The sequence below is a fragment of the Crotalus tigris genome, unplaced genomic scaffold (genome assembly GCF_016545835.1).
Source record: "Crotalus tigris isolate CLP2741 ecotype Arizona unplaced genomic scaffold, ASM1654583v1 scf7180000018544.1747854, whole genome shotgun sequence".
NCBI lineage: Eukaryota > Metazoa > Chordata > Lepidosauria > Squamata > Viperidae > Crotalus > Crotalus tigris.
Window position 1 is genome coordinate 1,490,343 of NW_024097068.1, and position 24,021 is coordinate 1,514,363.

Below are 24,021 nucleotides of genomic sequence, written 5' to 3' on the forward strand. Positions count from 1 at the left end.
CAGATGGTGGCCCAGCCGGTGGTCAGCCTACGCCGTCTCTGCCGCTTGCCAGCTACGCCTCGGCTGGCGCAGGGGGTGGCACCCACGCATGCGCGACGCTCCCGGGCAGGGAAAGTCCTCGACTTACAATCGGTTGGGTAGTCCTCGACTTAACGACCGGTTGGGTAGTCCTCGACTTATGACCGGTTGGGGGGTCGCGGCATTAAAAAGGTTGAGAACCACTGTTCTAAACGATTAGTAGTGAAGAAATGGTTAGTGGCACTGGTGGTATTCCTATGCCACTGGTGACTGAAGTATCAAACAGACTGAACTTATGTGAGCACTTGGCACATAAAGAACATCTATAAAATTGGATGTTAGTGCTTACTTTCTTTGACTTTTTAAAAGAATATGGTTGTTAATTATGAAATTAACACAGAGTACTTTTGAGTTTTCCTAGTAAGGGAAAAAAGGCATGTTTCTTTCTTCTATCAGAGATGCTGGCTTGACAGGACTTCCTTGGCTTTTGAGTGGGAAGAAAGTTTGGGGCTTTATAAATTTCTGATTCTGAATTGATTTGATTGAAATCCTATACAAACTAATTCCACGTTTCTTTTTCCCCCTACTCTGAATTGTGTCTTGCCCCATCCCCAAGTTTTCTGCATAATAACTCTTAGGATAAAGCTTCAAGAAAGCACTTTGGCATGTCTGTGGTAGAAAGGAGAATGGCAGTGAAAAGAACAAAATAAATTATTCAGTAAACCAGAATAGTCCAGCTCTGAATAGAGGAAATACTTAATGAAGTTAATGCAGAGACTCTGTTTGTGTTCAGAATTTCATTGATACGCTCTTGAGAGAGCTGTAAATTGAGCAAAGCAGACTTCTGTTAGAAGAGTCATGTCTTCTGGGTGGAAAGGGGACAAAGTTTTTAATAGATTGGAAAAGTTAGTCTTCGGGTCTGATTTTAGTCTTGCATATCAATAAGTTTTATGGATATACTTGGTTATCTGTGAATTCTGAAAGGTCTTGATACCTAATGAACCTCGTTAATAAGTTTAATTCCTTGCTTGCTAAAAAAGTAAAAAATTACTGTATAATAAAGTAAAAGTAAAGTAAAAAATTACTTTACTGTATAATAATTATTTCACAATATTTAGGCACCATGTAGAATTAAATAATTTTTGAGATTATATCAAGGCTTATGTTGGGACAGACATTAGGAAGCTTTTCTTCTGATCTCAGACGTTGAAAAAAAATGTAATGAGCTTAACATTTTGCTTGCATAGAAGGATGTATTTTTGATTAAACAACAAGAGCAGCTTGTACAATAATAGTAACTTAACAATGGAATAAGTGGCGTAGAACAGAGATCCCCAACCTTTTGAATACCAGGGACCAGTTCTGTGAGGAGAGGTTTTTTGCAGACTGGGGGTGTGTGTGTGGTTTTGCGTGCTGCCTGCATTCTGCGGATGGTACTTTGCTTGTTTGCATGGACCAGTTTCTGGCATGCCGTGGACCAATGCTGGTCCACAGACTGGGGGTTGGGGACCCCTGGTGTAGAATGGCTTTAGATCTAGATGGGGGCTGGATCTCATAGGTCCATTACTCATTTTAAATCAAATTAACAGAATCATTTCAAGGCTGAACCTCACCCTTTCATGACATTAGGTTAACTTATCTCACCCCAAGTCCCGCATTGCAAGTCTTTCATAATACTGTGCAGTAGTTGCATTACAGTGGCTTTTAAATTACTCTAAACCATTTTTGCTATTGATTTGCAGAATAGCATTAGACATGCTATTGTTTTGTAACCTTACCTGTCCTCCCATCTACAGAAGGATAATAGCATTACCAGCTCATCTTTAAAGGGATGAATATAAATATTGATTTAAAATATGTATGTAATACAGTACTCTTAGAAACCTTAAACTGCATTGTTTCATTACTGCTTGTTACTTATTTACTTTTCTTACTTGCCAAAGAAATTCCTTGGATTTTTTTGGGCTATTTGCCTTGCCTCTAACCTGGCCTACTAAGACCACACCAACCCTAAAATATCAGAAGTTGGTAAGAGAATAAGCTTTTATGAAGATCATAGATTCATTTCTCTGAATCTTACCTATATATCTTGGGATAGGACAGAACTACAGCTTAGAATGTAATATCCAAATATGTTTGATTGTTATTACTATTCTTAACAAATATAATTAAGCCCTACCGGTTTAAGACAAAAACATAAATAAATGGATTTAATTGTAGATATCTATTTTGTATTCATTATCCCTACTCATTTGATATGTATATCTAAATCTTTTTGTCTGAAAATCACTTCAGTCTACTGCAGCGGTTCTCAACCTATGGGTTGCGACCCCATTTGGGGTCGATCGACCATTTCACGGGGGTCGCCAAGCAAGGCTGTCCGTCATTTTTTTCCCCTTTTCCATCGGGTGCCTTACCTCCCTTGGGCTGGGCCAGCTGGTGGCCCAGCCAGTGGTCGGCCTGCTCCATCTCTGCCACTTGCCAGCTACGCCTCGGCTGGCACAGGGGGCGGCACCACGCATGCACGGTGCTCCTGGGCAGGGAAAGTCCTTGACTTACGACCGGTTGGGTAGTCCTCAACTTACGATGGGTTTAGTCCTTGACTTATGACGGGTTTAGTCCTCGACTTAGGACCGGTTGGGGGTCACGGCATTAAAAAGGTTGAGAACCACTGGTCTACTGAGTAAATATTTTTATCTCCTAGTATTTAAGAGCCTGTTTGCTAGAACTATTTCAGTAACATAACATCAAACATCAGGCAAACAAGTAAAAAACTTTACCTGCTTTTTGTTTGGATGGATTTCAAAATAGGATATGGATTAAAACGTCATTATGCTATTATCAACTTTTCTAAAAAAAAATCTAGTGATACATAATTTAATTACTGAGGGAAGGGCTGTTCAAAAATCCTTTTAATTATCTTTTCAGTTTGCAACCTCTTAATCTATTCATTTATCAAACTTGAAACATCTTGATTCTTATTTTACATATCTCCTTTTAATAGTAATTCTTATTGTGCATGTTTGGATTTTGTGTCTTTCTGCATGTTTCAAATAAAAAAAAATCTTATAAATCAGCTTCTCAACCTTAACACCTAGAATTCCTCAGCATGCTGGGTGGAGTTCTTTGGGAGATGAAGTCCATACATTTTAATGTTGCTGAGGTTGAGAAACACTGCTATTTAATTATGTAATTATGTGAAATATTATTATAATTTCTCCAGCACCGGAGATGGAGAATCCACCAATGGGTTAGCTCTGCCTTCCTGCCCATTAGACCAAGTCAGCCAAACTTGCCACGCCCCACCCTTGGGTAGCCATTCCCAGTCTTGACTTGGTCTTCAGCCCAGATTGACATGACAAATCTGGCTCCCGTTCTAAGGCAAGTAGTAGAAAATAATAGATTGGTGGATTCTGTTTCTTCTCACTCAAAGCCTCTTCAGTAGCACTGGGATCAGCGCTGGATGAAATAGGCTGCAGAAGGTCAGGGGGTGGGTTCTCCCTCTTCCAGATCTGAAGCTTCTACTGAGGCTCCAGCTCTTCCAAAGGGAAAAGCCCTGGTCAACTCTTCAGTGCTGGGATCAGCACGGTAGCCAGCCCATCGGGTCCTCGGGGGAGGGGGAAATTCCCTCCAGCTCACCATTGCACGTGGAAATCCGTCGGATCGGCAGCTATGATTTCTTCGGATTTCTTCGATCCTTTCTTGCGTCTCCCTCTGCTGCTTCGAGCCGATGCTGCACCCCTCATCTCCTTGGGTGGGGGTGCTTAGTTGATGCACAGAGGTTTACTGCTCTTGCGTGCTCCTTCAAGCGATCGCTGGCCTAATCTGAGCGATCGCTTCGTCACCGCACTTGTTTGTTCCGACCACCATTTGGGACACCGGAACATGCCACAGCTACAGGAGGCAACTCCTTCTTCTTCCATTTTCAGTTTTCCCGCTGCAAGTGACCACCACTTCTTTATGAGGAACTGTTCCGGTCACCATTTTGGCTACCGGAACAAATGCGGCAGCCGATCCAGCTAATTAGTCGTCTAATTCCTGATGGAGTTTTTGAGCCTTCCCAAGCAGGAAAACACAAGGATCGGTCCCTCTGTCTTCCCCTGAAGTAGGGGAGAGCCGTACGGCGACGAAGCCGATTGCCAGCGTTTCTTCTCAGCCCCCCTTCCCTCCCTCCCATTCATTGGAAAAACTATTGCACTGGCCACTAACTTTTGGCCCATGCGCAACACAATTCAGGAATAAATAAATAAATAATTTATCCATTAAAATTTGACTCAATTCACTATACAGATTTATTACACAATCCTTAGAAGTGCCTGCTCAATGAATCTGGTGCAATTCATTGCCTTGACCATATTGAAGCATTATCAGCTGTTCTACGAGCGAGCAGGCTTGCCATGACTGTAGACAATACTGGACCCCCGAAGGGGGAGGACAAGTGACCCTTTTCCTTTTACCGGTCGGGTGGTCAGGAGAGCAGGACGACTAATTCCCTGCTTTACCTGCTCAACCTAGCTCACCAACTGATCCCTTGCCAGAGTTCCCTTTCGGTATCGCTGAGATAGCTCACATCAGGATGGAGGAGTCCACAGTGTCTCAACCCAAGAACACCGCCTTCCCTCCCACCAACTGCAAAAGACAAAAATCCTCCAAGCAGGAGGTGACAGGCAGGATCAAAGCCAAGGCCAAGACCATTTCTGGAAGGAAACCTTTCAAGTTGGCTGAGAAACAGGCTAGCAGAAGGCACCAGGTTTTGGAGAAGGAATTCTCCAAAGCGCAAAAGCAGGCCAGGGCAAAGGCAGAGCAAACAGAAGATGCGCCCTTCAATCTCCCCTTGGGACCCTCTACCCAAGGATATGGTTCCTGGAGGGGAATCCCCAGGTTCTTGAGATGGATCAAGCTCAAACAATCCATCAACCATCATTGTCGCCGTGGGTCGCACACTCAATCCCAGTGGCCACCTTCACTCCCACAGCGGCAGGGCTCGGGGGTTGAGCCTGAGAGCTTCCTTTCAGAGGATCGCCTCCAAACCCCAATCGCTCAGGCGGTTGACAGGGCGATGGCTGCCACGGGCCGAGACCTGAATCAGTGACTTCCATACCTCCACCCTTCTTTCAGCTGGGGGACCTGAGTACCAGGACCCCTCCTCTCTGTCCCGGTCCTTTCACAGCAGGGCCTCCTCTCCTGGTGGGAGGAGGAAGACCCTCCTCCAGACTCTCCCCCATTTGGAGGGCTATTCAACACGGCCTTCTCCCTGCCTCTGCTCTGCAGAGTCAGTTCCACGGCCAACATACAGTAGGCCCGGTTCAGATCCCACAGACAGACCCACCGCCCAGCTCAGAGTCAAATCCGGTGTTCTTCGAGCCTGTTGTGACTCAGCACCATGTCCCTTATCCGGCACTCTTTCGGAATGCCATCAGGAAACAATGGACATCACTGGGCACCTTCCCCCCCAGGGGGAATGGACAGGAAATTGTTCAGCACAGCGCCAGGCCAGGCAGAGGATCTCGAGGTGCCAATGGTGGATGAACCCTTTGGTTTCTCCTCATCTACAGTGTCAGGGGATATGGCAGAGGTGTTAAAGTCCGATGACAGGAGATGGGAACTTACATGCCGCAGGACTCAACAGGTAGCGTGGGCGGTAAGAGCTGCCACCTGTGCATCTTTTCTTGCCAGAACCTCCTTACTCTGGCTTCCCCAACTACAAGCCAGACTTCCCCAGGAGGAGGTACATACCCAACAAGACCTGAGCAAGCTTGTTGCACCATCAGAATACATATTGGATGCCACGCTACATCCGGCCAGGTTCTCATCTAAAGCCATAGCATCCAAAGTCTCAGCACACAGGATGCTATGGCTCAGACACTGGCAAACTAACCCAAAGGCCAAGTGGCGTCTAACTACGACCCCTTATCAGGGGGGTCAGCTGTTCAGAGAGGCCCTGACTCCTTACTTGACCAAAAATAAGGATAAGTGAAAGATGTTGGTCCACTCCAGCAGAAGGGCTGACAGGCGCCCAAATCCGTACATCTGCAGACAGTCCTTTAGTTCAGGAACGGGCACGAGTCTCCCTCAGTCCTTTGACCCCTTTATGGCTAGACAGGACCTCCAGCCAGCCAGGACTGGCCCCAGACACAAGCATCAATTCCAGAGCAAATGGCCCTTTCGAGGTGGGGGTCGTCCCTATAGAAGGTCCAAGTGACCCTCGAGCTGCCCACCCCATAGGTGGCAGACTGGCGCTCTTCGCTCGCCAGTGAGAAGCCACCACCACAGATTCCTGGGTTCGCCAAACCATCCGTCACGGCCTAAATTAAACTAAATTTGTTATATTATGTGAGGGAAATAGAGGGGGAAATTTTTTAAGTATTAATTTTAGCTGTACATATGACTTGTTTTACTATGATTGATTACCCTTTCACCACGGTGTTTTCCTGAGCATTTTGATGTAAAAAATAAAAAAAAACAATAAAATGTGTATAAAAAAAAGAAAAGTGAGACCATCCCCTCCACCCGACTCCTACACCTGGGCGCCATCATAGACACACTCAGTTGTCAGGTCTACCTGTCACAGGAGTGTTGGGACAGCATCCGGACCCTTGTCCTCACGGTTCGCAGGGAACAAGTAGTTCCACTGGTTCTGTTCTCCCAGCTCCTGGGGAAGATGGTATCATGCATTACAATAGTCTCTTAGGCCAGACTACATTCCAGGGACCTTTAATGGTTCCTCCTCCCATTCCAGAGGCAGGGCACCAGTTCCTCCAACAATCGGGTGAGGGTTCCCCCCCAAACCTTATGGTCTCTCAAATGGTGGTCCTCGCCAGCAGTAGCCAGAGGGTTACACTTCAAGGAACCCGACCGGCTCACGCTTACGACGGACACCAGTCTGTTTGGCTGGGGAGCGCACCTGCAGTCTCAATGGGCCCAGGAACAATAGTCTCAGGTGGACCTGAAACACAATATCAATTGGTTAGAGCTCAGAGCCATACATTTGGCCCTCTGCCACTTCCACAACAGGGTGGTGAGGCAACACATACTAGTCCTCACCGACAACGTGACAGTGAAGGCCCACGTGAACCGGCAGGGGGGTACCCAATCCAGGTCCCTCGTGACCAAGGCCCAGGCCTTGGGGTCCTGGGCAAAGACCAACCTTGCCTCCATCAGAGCCGAACACATCTTGGGGGAGACGAACAGGCAAACGGACTTCCTAAGCAGATCAATCGTGGATCACTCTGAATAGCGACTGCATCCGGACCTCTTTGCGGAAATAGTGCAGAGGTTCGGATAACCAGTCGTAGACTTGTTCGCTTCTCTGACGAACACCCAACTCTCAAGGTTCTTCTCCCAGTTCCCATCGCTGGGGGTGGAGGGAGTGGATGCCCTCCGTTGCCCATGGCCGGAGGGCCTGCTTTACGCGTTCCCCCCTTCCCCTGATCCTAGCGACCATTCGCAAGTTGCTGCAGGAACGGGTGGAGGTCATACTTGCCCCGTATTGGCCACGAAGGCCATAGTTCGCCGACCTGGTGAATCTCTCCAGATCTTCCCCATGGATAATCCCCCCGGGTCACGTGTCTCAGTCAGAGAGTTCTACAACACCCAGAACCCCAATGGCTACAGTTAGCCGCCTGGCACTTGAATGCCGGATCTTGAGTGGGGAATCATACTCAGCAAGGGTAATTTCCATGATTCAGGCCTCCCGCCGACCAGCAACAAATCGTATCTATAACTCCACATGGAGGAATTTCTGCAATTGATGCGAGAGGCGGCTACTTGATGTTTTGGATTTGACAATCCCAAACATCCTAGAATACTTGCTCGAAGGCCTCGACAGGCCTAGCACCCAGTACCATCCGCAGGCATGTTGCGGCCCTATCCACCCTACTTACCTACATCAATTCCGTTTCCTTGGCCCAGCACCCCAGGATTCACTCTTTTCTTAAGGGTGCCACCAATACAAAACCACCTGTGGTACATAGGTACCCTTCCTGGGAATTGCCAAGGGTCCTATGGGCCCTTACGAAAGCACCGTTTGAACCTATCAGGTTTTGTACTCTGAGGGCCTTGTCCCTCAAGGTCACCTTCCTGGTCACTATTACATCAGCCAGGCGCATTTCTGAACTTGCGGCACTGTCAGTCAGGGAGGACCTCTGCACCTTTCACCAAAACCGAGTGGTCCTCTGATTGGACCCAACCTTCATCCCTAAGGTCAACACCCTTTTTCATAGGGCCCAAGAAATTGTCTTACCGGACTTTTGTCCCAATCCGTCCCATGCCTTGGAACGACAGTGGCATACACTGGACGTTCGCAGGGCGTTACACTACTATATCAAGCGAACGGCACCCTTCCACAAGTTGGAAGCCCTCTTCGTCTCATTTCACCACGCCTCTAGTGGACAGAAGGTGTCTGCCTCAACCATAGGCAGGTGGATCAAGGATTGCATTGCAGAAGCGTACCAATCACTTTCCTTGCCAGCACCAGGGCAAGTTATGGCACATTCCACTCGCAGTGCTGCAACCTTCGCGGCATGGGCCACTCAGGCCTCTGTCGAGATTTGCAGAGCGGTGACATGGTCTTCGCCTTCCCCATTTGTAAGACACTACAAGATAGACCGCTTTGCATCCGCGGATGCCTCCTTTGGAAGGAGGGTCCTTCAACAGGTAGCTATTGGGGACGTAGCTGCAGGTTCTTCTGTTTCCCCCCCATTGGGATAGTGAGGCTTTGGTATGTTCCATTGGTGGATTCTCCATCTCCAGTGCTGGAGAAAGGGCGTTGTCTTATCTGAATGTCTTTTCTCAGCACAGAGATGGAGAATCCACTCCCACCCTTAAAGGCAATTAGGCCATATTAGGGGGCCAGGAGCCAACATGTCGGGCTATTGTCAACTGCTTCGCCTTCATCAAGACTGGGAGTGGCTACCCAAGGGCGGGGCGGGGCCAGTTTGGCTGACTTGGTCTAATGGGCAGGAAGGCAGAGGTAACCCATTGGGGGATTCTCCATCTCCGTGCTGAGTAAAGGCGTTCAGGTAAGACAACACCCCATTCATGGCACTAGACAGACATTTTCAGGTCCAGTTTTTACAATGGACACATGCCTTTGTCAACAGTGTTTCTTAGAGCAGGATTTTTCAAACTGTGAGAAACTGGGAGGAAAGAGGAGAGCAGATAAACTATTCAGTTTTCTATCACTGGAGTTTTGTCTTTCGATCAGAAGTCCTGGAAGTTATTTTTTCAAATTAATAGGTTCTGCATCCCAAGGCAGTTTGAAAAACTCTAGCTTTGAGGATGGAATCCTGTGAATAATACGATCATTGTACAAAGAAGAAAAATATTTTAATCCAATATAAATGTCAATATGCATACATATGATTAATCTAATGGAAAAGGGACAGACTGAATGAGGGATTCCAACAGAGTGGAGATAACCCTGGCAGTGTAGAGAAGCTCAACCAACCTGATGGAATATGATATTTTTATACATCCCAAAATTGTAAATGCTTTCTTAAAAATGTATTGAGCAAATAAAACTGTTAACAATGGGTTTGTGTTATCAAGAACATAAGTTATAAATATTCATTTTGGAATTCATTTCTAAGCACAATTTCTGTATTGAAATGGTCTTTTTAAAGCCTATCATTTTTTTTTCAGTATATAAAGAACATGGATCTGTATACATAGTTCATTTGTGAACTTCAGACTGCCTTTCTGAGAGCCTGATTTTTTTTCTTTTGAACTGCTCTTTCTATAAAATGATATAAGGTGGTATATAGGAACTGGTTATATTATTATTATATTATTATATTTTATAATTCATGGCTTGGTGTTTTGAAAAACTATTTTTGTATGTCCCCATTTTTTGTCCTGAGAATTGTAAATGATCCCTTTTGACCTGCAAGACTTTGTGTTAGGAGCTGTCTCTTTTTCAGATTATTAGCTCTAAATTTGACAGGATTTGTCAAATGAGGAAAAGTGCATTGTGATATTGGCCTTCCAATACTTGAAGGGCTGTCACAGGGAAAAAGGATATTCATTTATTCTCCATAGCACCTGAAGGCAGGAAAAGAAACAATGGCAGAAGCTCATCAGATTTCCAATCTGCAAATAAGGAGAAATTTCCTGATAGTGAGAATGATTAATCAGGGGAATGGCTTGCTCCCTGGAGTAGTGGGTACTTCATCACTGGAGGTTTCTGATAAAACTTTGGACAACAATTTTTCTGGGATGGTATAAGGACTCCTGCCTTGGGCAGGGGCCTGAACTAGAAGATCTCCAAGGTATCTTCCAGCCTTGTGATTCTATGATTCACTCAAAGAGCTATTTTCTACAGAAGAAATAGAATGTACATTGAAGACGGACATGTAGAGAACCACTATTTCTTGAACTTATTTATCAGGGATGTTGAAATTGCATATCTTCCATCTGAACTGATAAATTAATACCATACATAAACTACTAACCTATTTGAATTTTATTTAAAAACAAATAAATGGATTTTATTTAAAAACAAATAAATGGATTTTTAACTGAGTCTGAATTAATAAAATAGAATATTTGTAGCTCAGGTTTGATGTGAGAGATCCTTGGTGTTCTCTGAGCTTGCTTGTTTTCTTGCAGATATTTCATTACCCAAACTAGATAACATTAGCATAGCACACAAGCCAACTGAAGCCCTTCAGAACATCCTAAGCATAGCAAAAGACCCAGCAACCCCAGAAGAAAAAACAGGAGTCATGTACAACATACAATGTAAGAACTGCAACAACCACTATATATAGTAAGACAAGCAGGCAGAAGACTGGCGGAACGCGTCCATGAACACCAACTTGCAGTCAGAAGACATAATAAAAATTCTTTAATTTCACAACATATAGACAAATTTAACCATAGTTTCAATTGGGAAAATGTGACCATCCTAGACCAAGCCAAGTCAAAAAAACACCAGGAAATTTCTAGAAGCCTGGCACTCTGATAAATCAGCCATCCATAGACTTGTAGGCATTAACATCTAGACTATGCAAAAGGGACTATCGTCCAGCCCAAAATTGAACAAAAAGACCCAAGCACTTCTCCACCAGCAATCAGCACCCAGATCAGCATAGATTAATACCAAGGTTAATATCAGACCAAAAATCAAGTAAACAACACCCCAATCAAGAAACTGCCAATCAAGCCAATAGCAAACAAACCAACTAAAGAATCTCTAAGACCACTGAACACTGACAGGCAAGCCATTAGAATATAAACTGACAGAAAATTGCACATTTTACTAGCACTGATGATGTTACCTAGTTTGGATAATGAAACATCTGCAAGAAAATAAGCAAGCTTAAAGAGCACCAAGAACCCCTAAACTCTGAACTGCGGGATTTGGATCAAAAGCTACAAAGAGTTGTTTGGGATAGTGAGAAAGGTAGCATATAAATTTCGTAAACAAACATCCAAACAAATAAAGGAGACTATTTTTGTTAAATATATATCTTTGTGCTTCATAGGACTCTTTGTTCCTTTATAATTAAGACCTACAGATTAGATTTAAATCTATCATTAAAAGAATCATATGATAGTCCTTTCATGGTAGAGAATTTGAAAAGAAATTTATGCCTTATCCAAATCAATTTAGGAAAATAATATTGGAAACCTAGATGTGCAGTTAGGAAAGGAATAGATGCCAATCAGATGTTTGTTTGGCAAGAATTAAATAGTGAACCAGAACCAGAAAGGACGTGGAGAAAGAAAAGATAAAAATAAGACAAAGCCCAGTACAGTGAGTGGGAACATCCTCCAAGGCAATACCATCAATACGTAAATAGCCTGACTCATTGTTGACAAGTCAAAGTAATTTGCTACAATACAGTATATGAGGGCTAAATACGTCTCCACTTATATATGAAATGCAGTTTGCGGAATTCTGCTGAAGAAGTATTTCCCCCTGTTATTCCAAGTTTTGTGTTATGATTATGCATATGCATCCCCTCAGTTTATGCTTTAGTCAAAAAGATGATGGAAATGCTGATATGTTTCCACAGAGCTGCATTTTGTGCTACTTTGGTTTGAAATATTTATCATGAATGTGTGTTTGTGTGTGTGTGTGTGTGTACAATACATGAGAAAGAACAATAGTTTACTTGCACTTCTTTTTTTTTTTGAAACACATTTTATTGTTTTTTTTAAATTTTAAAAAAAGGTGCTCAGGACACACCGTGGTGTTTGGGTAATCAAACATTCAACAATAGAACCATATATAAATAACTCAACTCAATACATTCAATGTCCCCTCTCTATTTCCCTCAACTAGCATAATACATTTAAAATATTCCATTTCTAATTTAAATTTCTGTAACTGCTAAACCTGTTTTAAAACTTTGTAAATTTACAATTACCATAATCAAATTTAACTTTAAGTCAACGTTATCAATTCAGGTATCCCTTCCAGCTATATTCTAATTCTTAATCTCTTATATCCCTCATTTTATCACAAGTCTCATTTATTTCTTCTTCCACTACATAATACATATCCTAATTAGGATAAAATATTAATCTACCTTATACATATATAATCCATCAATCGATCAATCTCTTTAAAATCACAAAATAGTATAAGTCTTAACTCATTTCAATTCATTAAACAAAATTCAAATTTCATCCAATTGATTATCATGCCTAATCATATCTATATTATCATACAGAAACATCATCTTTCTAATTTAAAACAATTAATTATTAAAACAGTCCAAAAGCCAGCATTTTTCCATTCCAATACATAATAAATTTCATGAACATAAACCTATTATTCCAAAAATTACATTCTTAATCTAATTAAAACATCTGTTCTAATAATCAACCTTTTTTCTTACTTCTAACTCTGAATCTTAATCCTTATAACTGTCCATAAATCGCAGCCGAGCAAAGCCTTCTCGACAGAAGTCGCACCCTCCAGGGCGACTTTCGACCTGCATAAGGGTCTATCGGTGGAGGGAAGCTAGCTGATGAGGAGACAAGTCTCTTCGTACAGCTAGAGGCGCCGCGATCTGGAACTGGAAGCCTGCACTTCTCAATCAACATATTAATACGTATCTCAATATGGTACCTGAAAAAAGGGAATAAAGAAGCCCTGCAGGCTTTTAATTCTTTTTAGCTATTACTATGACTTTATTGTTCATACAAAACTATATATTTTGCTCCACTCCCTTCAATTTCTAGCCCTTACCTTTTCTAACAAATAGGATAAGTGTAGGTGCTTTGTTGCATATTGTAAGCTGATGTCTCATTGAATAACTTCTCAGCAGATGAAACATGCTTAAAGTGAAAAACAGATAATAGAAAAATGGATTAGTGTTCTGATCTATGCAGCCCTTTCCCAGTCAAATAAGTCATTGTTCTTTCAACTTGCAATGTTTCTTCCAGAGGTAGAATATGAAAACCTAACACTTGCTAGACTAGACTTTGAGTTGGCCAAGAAAACTGCATGGATGTATCAAACTCAACTCAAAAGAGACTTTAATTGTTATTCTTTCTTCCTTCATAATGCATAATTTTTAGCTACAAACTTTTTAGTTACAAATGTTTTATATCTGAGATTATATGTCTACACAAGCCATTTGTAGATATTCTGTAAATATTGTCTAATATTCATAAATATTACATTGTATATATCTTCACTGGTTTTAAAACCTGAACCTGGTTGGAACTGTTTAATATTTGGGCAGGGGATTACTGGGAACTGTAGGCTAAACTAGGAAGTAAAAATATCTTGGATAAGGTCAATGGAAAATTATTTCTTTATTGTTTCAAAACAATATGTCACTTGCATGGATGTGTCTATGCGGTCATCACCAATTGGAAGGAAAGATTACCTTTATTTTTAATTTTAGAATGCTAACAGGATGTATTATTGATCCATTTTTAATGTCTGGGAGAATGAAGTTATTCTACAGATCTTCTCTACAATAATCTTTTTGTTTTCTTTAAACTGATTGCTTTACTCAATGGATAAATTATTCCAGTCAGATGTAAATAAAACCCTCCCTCAATTTCTTTGGTAGTACCGTATATGCCGCCGTATTAGGCGACCCGGCGTATAAGACGACCCCCGTCTTTATAGCCGGGCCGCATTCCTAGAACGTCGTCTTATACGCCGGAAACTACCAGTATTTCCGGCGTATAAGACGACTCGGCGTATAAGACGACCCCCGTCTTTGGCGCCGATTTCAGCGCTCGCGGAAGTCTTCTTATACGCCGGCATTTACGGTATCTACTGTCAGCAGATGCTTCCTCCTGCATGTCTAGCCAGCATTTGTGCAGGCACTAGGTGTCAAAAAACTTGAACCTTTTAAAAATATTTACTGACATACTTATAGCTGCTGCCTTCTTTTGACATGTATATATCAGCCTATTTGCCATCTTGTTAATATGGACTCAATTTCTTCCTGTAAATATTAACATTAGTATTTTAATCATTATCTCTGTGCATGAATAAGGAAGGGAAAGTTCTATATATTTTTAATGTAGACATTTAACCTTATGGCTGTCTGATCAGGTATCCAGGATTTTCCCCATGTACCATTTTTTTTTTAAATGTCCCCATTTACTGCTTTAAAAAAAAAACACCTCCCTGTACATATTTCAGAATTATCAGCGGAAACTCCAGGCCTCACTAAGGCCAATAGATTGAAAGGAAGCAAATATTACAGATAGGTAATAGCAGTTCTTGAAATGTTAGGAATAGGGTTGGACTATTTTAGTCAGTAATAATATAGTAGAAGGAATGCAAATGCAAATGGAGAAAAATGGGCTAGTTATTAGATGAGCTTATGTGCAGAATTGCATTCAGTTCACAACTCTGAAGCAGAAAAAAACTTGATATTAATAATGTTGTAAATTAGAAGTAGGCAATTTTGTGTTCTCCTTTGGACTATTCCCCATCACCATCACATTCCCTTGCCATCGTTCACCCAGGTTGAAACTGATCCGAGTTGAATACCAAGCTAAATGGAGCACATTAGTTTTATCTGTACCTATATAAAATCTACATATTGCTTAGTTGGCTTTTTATTTGTAAGTTGTTATACTTTTTCATTAATAATTCCACTGTTTTATATGGCATACTTTAGTTTTATGTTCACAAAGAATGAACATAACTCTGAATAACTCATTTTGCAAAGTACTTGATGTTGCTATTTTTTTATTTGTTGTGTGGTGCATTTTTGCATAATTTATCATAAGGGTAGACATCTGCTCTCATTTTAAATAAAAGTCAAATGTTGTATAGAGGACTGTAAATTAATTACATTATAATCAACTATATTTTGAAGAAGAGTAGCCATTTTAACTTTTGCAGCATAATTATGAGGGGAAGAAAATAATTATTGGGCCGGGTTGGCAGTAGATTTAGATTTGTAAATTCCCCTTCACTAAGGAAATAGGATTAAGAATCATTGGTAGTCCTTTAAATTGGATTATATTGGGTATGAACCTTGAATCCATAACCTAGCTATTGTAGAAATTCTAGTTAGTTTAGTAATCTGTGGGAGTAAGGATTTAAGATATCCATATCTGTCTGGAAGTAAATATTGTCACCTCTTAATATTTTTTATCTGCAAGTTTTGGATTTCTGATTTAGCCTCCTTTGTTAGAAATGAGTGGGAGGAGGAAGAAGGAAGGCAGCTGGAATGTGCTTCTTTCTATTAAATAGGAGCAAATTATGTGTTCAGCTGTCTCGCTGTGTCCATAAAAGGAAACTCTCTGGCTTTATTCAGTTGTGGGAGTTTCCTTTTCTCACCTTTCACAGATGCCAGCTCCCATCATTGAACTGGTTAATCAGGACCCCCAGTGGAATTCAGAGAGACAGAACGCAAATTCCTGGGGGGGGGGGTTTCTGAAACTGTGATCTCCTTGCACTACCCACCCTAACCGCCAAAAGGAATCTCATTATTTTATAGCTCAGACTTGGATTAGAAACAAGCCTTTTCCCTCAGCTATAGTTGCTTGAAGAAGATCGCAGAATCAGCAAACTTAGGCAAACTTGTACTTACTTGATGCAGCAATACAGTGGAGAATGAAGCCTAATGTAATTCAAAGCACATTCCTGCTCTGCTTGAGCTGATCTAGGCCAGGGTTGGCCAGATCTACTTTTTGTTTTATATATTGTCTTATTCACACCAATTAAATTTAGGTGCAAAAATAATGATGACATTTTTATTAATAATGATGCTGTGGTTTATATATATTTTCAGCTTCAACTAAATGTGTGAATCTAGTTGTACATTTAAAGTTGAATCTCTGGATATCTCCACCTCTTTCTTTTTTAATTTGACAAACAAGTCTGAATTCAGAATATTTTTAGATACTTTCTTCATTTTCACATAAATTAGGCATCTGCAAAGATCATATTGCTAAGACAATTAAAAATTGGTAATCCTGCAGATCACTCAGAGATATTTCAGGCAATCCTGTACCACTATGTGCCCATTTTCAGTATTTAATTGTTAGGACTACTGCATTCTTTTGAATCAGAGCAAAATTAATCCATTCTAATATTTCTGCCTTGATATTCTTGATTTAATTAACTTCTTTAAAAATCTATTTGGGACTTGCTGCCTTGGAATTTTTTAAATTGTTGATGTGATTATGAAAGATCATCTTTGCTTCTAATAGTAAATAATAGCTTTTATATTCTAAACTATACTCAGGAAAAAGTCACAATAACTAATAGCCCAATGACCAATTAGAATTTATTCTGAACTATCTGACAGACAAGAAAATGGTTCTGTAATGTCCCACAAATGGTCAGAGAAGCTATAGATGGAAGACAAGGCCTTTAAGTAATTTGTAAGCTATTTTTGTAAATTTATTAAAAGACTACTTAATACTTTCAAGAATCTCATAAGAGTACATATAGTATTTGAAACTTAAAATGCAATTAATAAAAAACTTAAATTTAAAGTAGCATGGGGATCCATAAAAATATTTGAAATGTGAGTGCTTCAAAAATGCTCCCTGGAGAGAACCAAATGGGAATTATTGAATGCTTTTCTCTTCTCAAAATACTTTACACTGTATTTCAGCATTGCTTGTCCTGTGTTTTTGATTCTCATATTATGTTTTATATACTGGTTAAAATTTAAAATATTGAAAATAATTACATATAAATATGATACAAAGGAGTAGAAATATCAGAATCTGTCAACCTAAGACAGTAAATTGTTATATCTGAAACATTATTTGAAAGGCAAGGCTAGAAGAAAAATACAAATTCCATGCAATATTCTCTAAATGTTTTAAAAGAAAAAAAACATTAAACTTTCCCTGCTGCTTGAAACAGGTTGGTTTGAAATTCATATGATCCATTGATTTTTAAGACTTTAACCATAGTTAATTTTACTTTCTTTTCCTTTGTGAACTATGCAGGTTTTAAAAATATTTTTTATGGAAAATTGAAGTACCCGAAAACCTTCTTACACTCAGTATACATTTTGAAGAAAACCCAAAATGAATGATTTTTACAGATTTCTTTGCTGAAGTTCACTTATTATGCAGGAGATCCAGTTGGTTAACTAGGAGCCATATGGTTTCATTGCACAGCAAGTAAAGAATTAACCTGCAGTAAGAGACTATAACTCTTTATGCAGTTCTAGTTTTATTAAACTGTAAACCGGAGAGCTTGGCTGACTTAATTAACAGCATTTGGCTCAATTTTCTTGTTACTTTTGTGTTATGCTAACTACTGCAACCATCATGCTTAACAGTACAGGAAAGACCTATGTGTATGTAGTGATTTTAAATGTGTCAGCACAATTGATTGAAAAAGAATTAAATGAATTTCCTGCCCTGCCACTGTGCAGCAATTCATGTATGCTTCCAACTCACAATATATTTTGGGACATTCATTCTGGAAGCAACAGCTCTGCCACAGAATGGTCCTTTGGAGCCCTAAAAGAAAGAGAATTAAAAAGATTGTTTTCCCTCCCCCTCTTTTAATGAGTATCATTTCATCTCTTAGAAAAAGACAGGGTTTGTCCCTCCCGTTTTTGAGTGGGAACGGAAACGTTGGGGCACTGGACTTTCAAACTAGTTTCTAATGTAAAAATAAACTAAATTCAATTCCTAGTGATTTTATAGACACATTCCTGTCCATCTTCTTACATATGCGGGTGGTAGTACAGAACTGGGGTTATCACTGCCTTCTTCCAGGATGATTTTCATTTTCCCAGTCAAACCTTGATGGTTTCACATTCCAGTATTAAAGTATGACCTTGCTTACCTTTTTGAGATCACCCAAAAGTAACCAAGTGCTGATACCCAACTAGTTGACAATATCAACAAATCAACAATACAATCATTATAGATTTTGCTGTTCTAGATTTTCAGGATGTAATATGTATCCACTTTGAGCACAGTGGCCGTTGTCATCTGGAAATCAGAGTCTACTTTAGGATTGATTGAAATATTCTAAACACTCAGACATTCAGAAAGCAGCACTTCTTTATGCTTACCTTTCTCTCTTTTTTCCATGTTCTCTTACTCAGCTTACCAGATATTTTTTGTTGGAGGAGATTGGTAACCTAATTTTCTCCTATCTTCTAAATGGATTTAGAAATCTTACGTCTTCCATCCACATTTGATAGAATATTTCAAAGTACAATTTCTCAGACTGTTTATGTGTAGAATTAGGAGGAAAGTGTGATAGCTATAAACTCATTTAAAAAGTTCAGCAGTATTTCTTGAAGCAGTCCAGAAATACATGGCAAGAGACCATCTGGTTCAAGCAAATATTTAAATCTATGCTGGCCAGTTATTTATATAAAGCAAATACATTGATAATTACTTTGGATTGGTTTGCCTGATATACTAGCAGTTGGAATGCCAAGCTAAGAAGCCATTTTCTGGAGGAATATATCTTCCTTCACAAGTTTCAATTCATTTCCATCTGGCAGAAGAACCTGTCTTACTGTCTTCCCTTGGAAATAGAAATGAGAAGCAACTTAACTGCCATTCCTGCCTTGGGTGTGGCAGTTATTTTGCTTGAGGGATTCTCTTCCTAATCACAAACATAGTTGATGCATCCTTTGTTAGTGCTTGGCCCAGTTCCCCTTCTCCTGACATTAGAGAACCACTTTGCTTTAACACCAGCCCTACAGTGTTCCCAGTGTAATCTGCTTAGTATTTGACTGGGTGTATCTCTCAGTCACTACTGTCTGGACAGGCCAACACTATGAAGCTAGGTACAATCTTTCTGAATGTGATACCATCTAGTTTATAGAAATTACAGTTCTCAGTCAATGAGTTATGTTTGCAACCTAAGTTGAAAAGGTAGCATCTGGATAGATGAGACAGAAAAAAGTTGTAGTTTATGATTTTTACGCTCATAACACCATTGCAAAACTAGAAATATCCAAGGTGTTTGGGGATAAAGCAGAAGGCGATAAGGATTTTTCAGGGTAATGATACATTTGGCTCAGGAACTTCCAATACCATAAATTAATAATATACTTTTATTTAAGTCACTTTATATACTCAGGATTTCTTTTTAAATTATACATTTTTCGGTTATTTTTCTATATTATACTATATAGAAAACAAATAGTATATAAAACATTGAATATAAAAATATATGGGCAAGCATGCTAATTTTCAAAAGTTAAAGTAGTTTTTGTAGAAGAATATTTAAATATGTATAATATTCATAATTTGCCTAGAATTCTCCTCCAAACTTAGTAATGCTGAATGAGAACTAGTCATAACTGACTTTTCTTCTTCATTTGAATAGGATTATTCTATTCTCTGTGATTTGGCTTTTAACTTTGTGCTAACCTTAACAAATGCTAATAACTCATTTTTGTGATTTATTGATAACAAATCATATTTAAGAAAACTATTTTTAACTTCACGTAAGAACTAAAATATAAGAACCAGATGTACTTCCATCAAAACTTTTCCACTGTGTTCTGCTAATTGTATAAGCTGACTTTTATCCATCTTAAAGTGTTGTTTTGAAGATTTTGTATGACTTTAAGCAGTCATACAAAATTAAATTAAAGCATACCTGACCTATGACTTAAGCTACCTTGTCAAAATCACAAGGTTGTGGTGATTATAAACTAGGATAAGCCTGGATATATTGCACTAAATGCCTTGAAGGAAGACAGCCACACAAATGTTGTGATGAAAATTGATTTGGTTTCAATGTCAGAAAAAAAAACTAGACAGGAAAAACTGGGATTGATGATATATGGTTACTTCTATTCTATGAGAAGACGTGGTAAATTAAGTTCTCTTCCCCTGTTATAATATTCCAAAATAAAATGAATTCTGATGTGCCAATAACTATATTCCTCTCTTTGCTACTAATGCTTTAAAAAATAAAAAATAAATATTTGTACCACATAAACCTGTAAATTTTGAGAAATCTGGGAGTAGTACCTACAAAATATCTAGAGAAAGTCAAGTTGGGGGAAGGTTGTTCTGTAGAAACAACTGCAAAAAAGATAATCAAATAGCTTATAGAATAAAGCATAGCTTTTCAACATGTTAGTTTAGTCAGCTGCTATTTAGTGCTACACATTATTTAGCTGCTTGACTGCAGACAGCTGGTCAAGGTTTTATGAGTAAGGATTCCGTGAGGTCCCCAGATGGGATGAGGTGAAGGAATAAATCTCTAATTTGACTACAGTAGCATTTTCAACAACTTATTCTAGTTGGAAAAAACTGTTTTTCAAACATATATAGTTAATGGCAGCTGTTGAAACTGCTGCCGTTAAGCTTTCCCTACCTTCTGTGCACATACACACCCTGTAAGTTGATTATCTTGATGGTATCAGACGTACTTTCTTCTTCCCAAGTTATACTCTGCAGATTTAATAGAAGGCAATGGATTGCTTAGAGTACAAGGGCAACATGTTTTTAGGGAAGGAGCAGCACTTAATTGGTGCCTGTTATTAGTCTCTACCCATCGGAAAACAAGCTAGCAAATTTATCTGGGACAGAAGGCTGCTACCAAGCAACTCTTATGCTAGATTTCCATTTCTACCCTTTATTTAGGAACCATTGATGCCATCTCAGTAGGCACTCTTTCTTTCTTCTATCTCTTCATTCACTTTCCAAAGCAAATAAAATACTAAAAGCACATTTCATGCTGGGGACTACAACTGGTAGCATTTCTTTTAGGTTTCTTGAGAATGCCTTAGAAAAATTAAGCCTTTAAAAAAAATTATTTGTTGTCCTGTCTTTTAAATACTAGCAATTCCTTCCTTAGCTGCCACTGTTTTTTACCTTAATGATACTAAAGATTATTTTCCAGTATTGGTAGCTGTTCTCTTCCTGTTTTGTAAAATAGCTGTTCTAAACAAGCAGATATATTTATCTTGCTCCCCTGACAGAGAAAAGAAAAAAAACACCTGTTTTCCATATACATATGAAATAAATTTGACAAGAGAAAAATATGTTTGAGTATACAGTATATCATTTAAATCCTGGGATTTAAAATAGAAGACGGACCAAGGCTCTGAACTCAACCACTGTGTAATAAGGAAGCTTGCTAACAATCACTGAGGATATATCTTCGTATTGGAGTCTTTATATCAGGGCCAGCATGCTGCTGAAGCAGTTTGGCAGAAAGATAATTCATTCCAAAGGTAGAAGCCCTTCTCTCTCCGTAAATGTTCTATGATGCATGGAGGAAGAACTTGAGACAAATCAGTGACAACCATTCCCTCATTCTTCCCCAACCTGCCTGTCTTCTCCACATCCCACCTCCAATGAAGCACAAATCCTTTGCCTCCCCTGTTCCTCTCACCTTTGCTATCCCTTCCCCATATCTGTACTTGTGAGAGAATACTACTGCATCTCCAATGAGCAGCCATAGCTAATCACAACCCTTGGAAAGATACGTGCTTGGATTAGGTGCAGTGGTGAACTTCTGCTGCTGGGGCCACTGACTGTTCTCTCAAAGTGTGGCTATAAGTGGAAAAGTAGCAAAAGGAAGAGGAGCAGGGAAGGAAGAACATCTGTTGTTTCATGACCATGTTCTCACACTGTTGCAGTTCTGGTGTGGTTTAGCTTAACATCCAGTTTTAATGTGCTGAATGCAAAGTGGGACAATGTCTTGCTTTGATTCCATTATGCTTTTAAGTAAGCGACCAAGTTGTTTTTTTTTCTCTTGCTGGGTGCAAATTGGATACTGAATGTTACATTCAATTATTAGTCAGCTGAAGGGAGCATTATTGGTTTATTGGGGGCACTGTGTATTATGAGGATGATAACAGTGTGAGTGAGGATCATACATTTTTCGGACCTTTTGGGAGCTGAAACTGTTGTACCACAATCATTTCATTGGACTAAATCAGGAAACAGTCTTAACTGTAGAGCAATAGCAGCCTTTGTGCTTTATAAAGACTATTAACTTATAGCTTGGTGAGAGTCCCTGTGTGTGAGACAAGAAAAACATATAAGCTGAACAGCTTTAGTTTTGATGTAGGGAATTTGATGTCCAAACTATTAGAAGCAAATGGTAGGAAGCAGCAGACTTTATTAGCAAACTGCATTTTGAAAAGTTTCCTAGAGCAAATGCAAATTTATTGAGAATTGGACATTGGGGAAGATTAACTCTTAATGGCATGCATTATGTTTGAGAGTCTAATCCAATGGGTGTTTTTTCAGAATAGCCATGGAGGTGATGAACATAATAGATCAACCTATCAAGGTGACAGAATGGCAGCAAACATACACCTATGACTCGGGAATCCATTCTGGAATGAACACCCAGGTGCCATCAGTGAGCAGCAAGGGCTTGATGGATGAAGATGACCTCTATGGCAAGCAGTACACCATTAAGAAAACTACTACTTACAGCCAACCTGGTTCAGGGCAGGCCCAGACTCAAGGTAATATTTGCTTTTATTTGATTAAGCACACAATTTGCCGTTATTCCATAAAGAAACTAAAAACAATGTCTATGCTTGACCTTGTATTTTCTAATGCAGGGCTTTTCAACCTTTTCACCGACTGTACCATTTTTAGCATATGGCAATATTCGAGTAACATCTAGCAAGGTGTGAAAAACTTGATGACCAAAAAAAAAACCTGTTAAGTTGCAATTGCACTGAAATGACTTATGACCATTTTTTACACTTATGACCATTGCAGTATGCCCAGGGTCATGTGATTTGTATTTGGATGTTTGGCAACTGATTCATATTTATGATGGTCAGTATCCCAGGGTCATGTGATCCCCTTTTGCAACCTTTTGACAAGCAAAGTCAATGGCAGGACTGCTGGTGGCCAAATGCTAAGGTGGGACTTCCCTCCCTCCTTCCTTCCCTGCCTCTCTCTTTCTCATGCCCACCTCCTTCTGAAGGAAGAATTTGACCCCCCATATTTTCTCTCTTCCATATATTCATCATACAAGGAAAAGCCTCCAGAGACAGAAAAGACAAGCTGCTAAGTGAACTAGCTTAAAAAGGCACATTCTCCTTTAAAAATTAGCTACTGGCTAGAAAGGAAAGTTACTGAGCGCTGCCAGCACTTAAGAAAAAGAATGTAGTAAGTATTGGCTGCCGGCTAAGGCAGCCTCCCCAAATGGCTCCATTCATAAGTAAAGGAATGCTACCAGCAAAATCCATTCAGAACAAAAATACTTCAAAATCCCTTGCAGTAAAACTTACAGCTAACAATAGCAGAGCAATAGAAGCTAGCAGGAGACATCAGCCAAATAGAAATTGCCAAACACTCCTTAAGAACACAAAGCCCTCATTGCACAAATCCCAGAATTTCAAAGTCACAAAAGCACAAAAGAATCCTCCCCCTTGCCTCATCTCCAGCCATTGCTGCCTTTTTTCATCCCTCTTGGAGGGTGACCCCTCCCCTGCTCCATTTCTTGCCTGTTTGTTGCTGCCAGCACAGGTAGCTGCCACAGAAGTTGTAGATCGGCTCATGGCCGGCCTGCTTGGCCTGCTTAATCTCTCCTCCCCCCCCACCCTCCTCCTTCCCCTTCGATGCAGCTAGAGCTGACTCCAC

General features: G+C 40.1%; 1 protein-coding gene across 3 annotated transcripts in view; it reads left to right on the forward strand.

The window, feature by feature from the left end:
- LOC120312811 (junction plakoglobin) overlaps nucleotides 1-24,021 on the forward strand; it is an 80,453-nt gene that overhangs the window by 33,314 nt on the left and 23,118 nt on the right. For all 3 annotated transcript variants that reach the window (XM_039354012.1, XM_039354014.1, XM_039354013.1), the window contains exon 2: nucleotides 22,666-22,889. In XM_039354012.1, coding sequence (XP_039209946.1) covers nucleotides 22,666-22,889 — 224 coding nt within the window. The remainder of the gene's footprint in view (nucleotides 1-22,665; nucleotides 22,890-24,021) is intronic.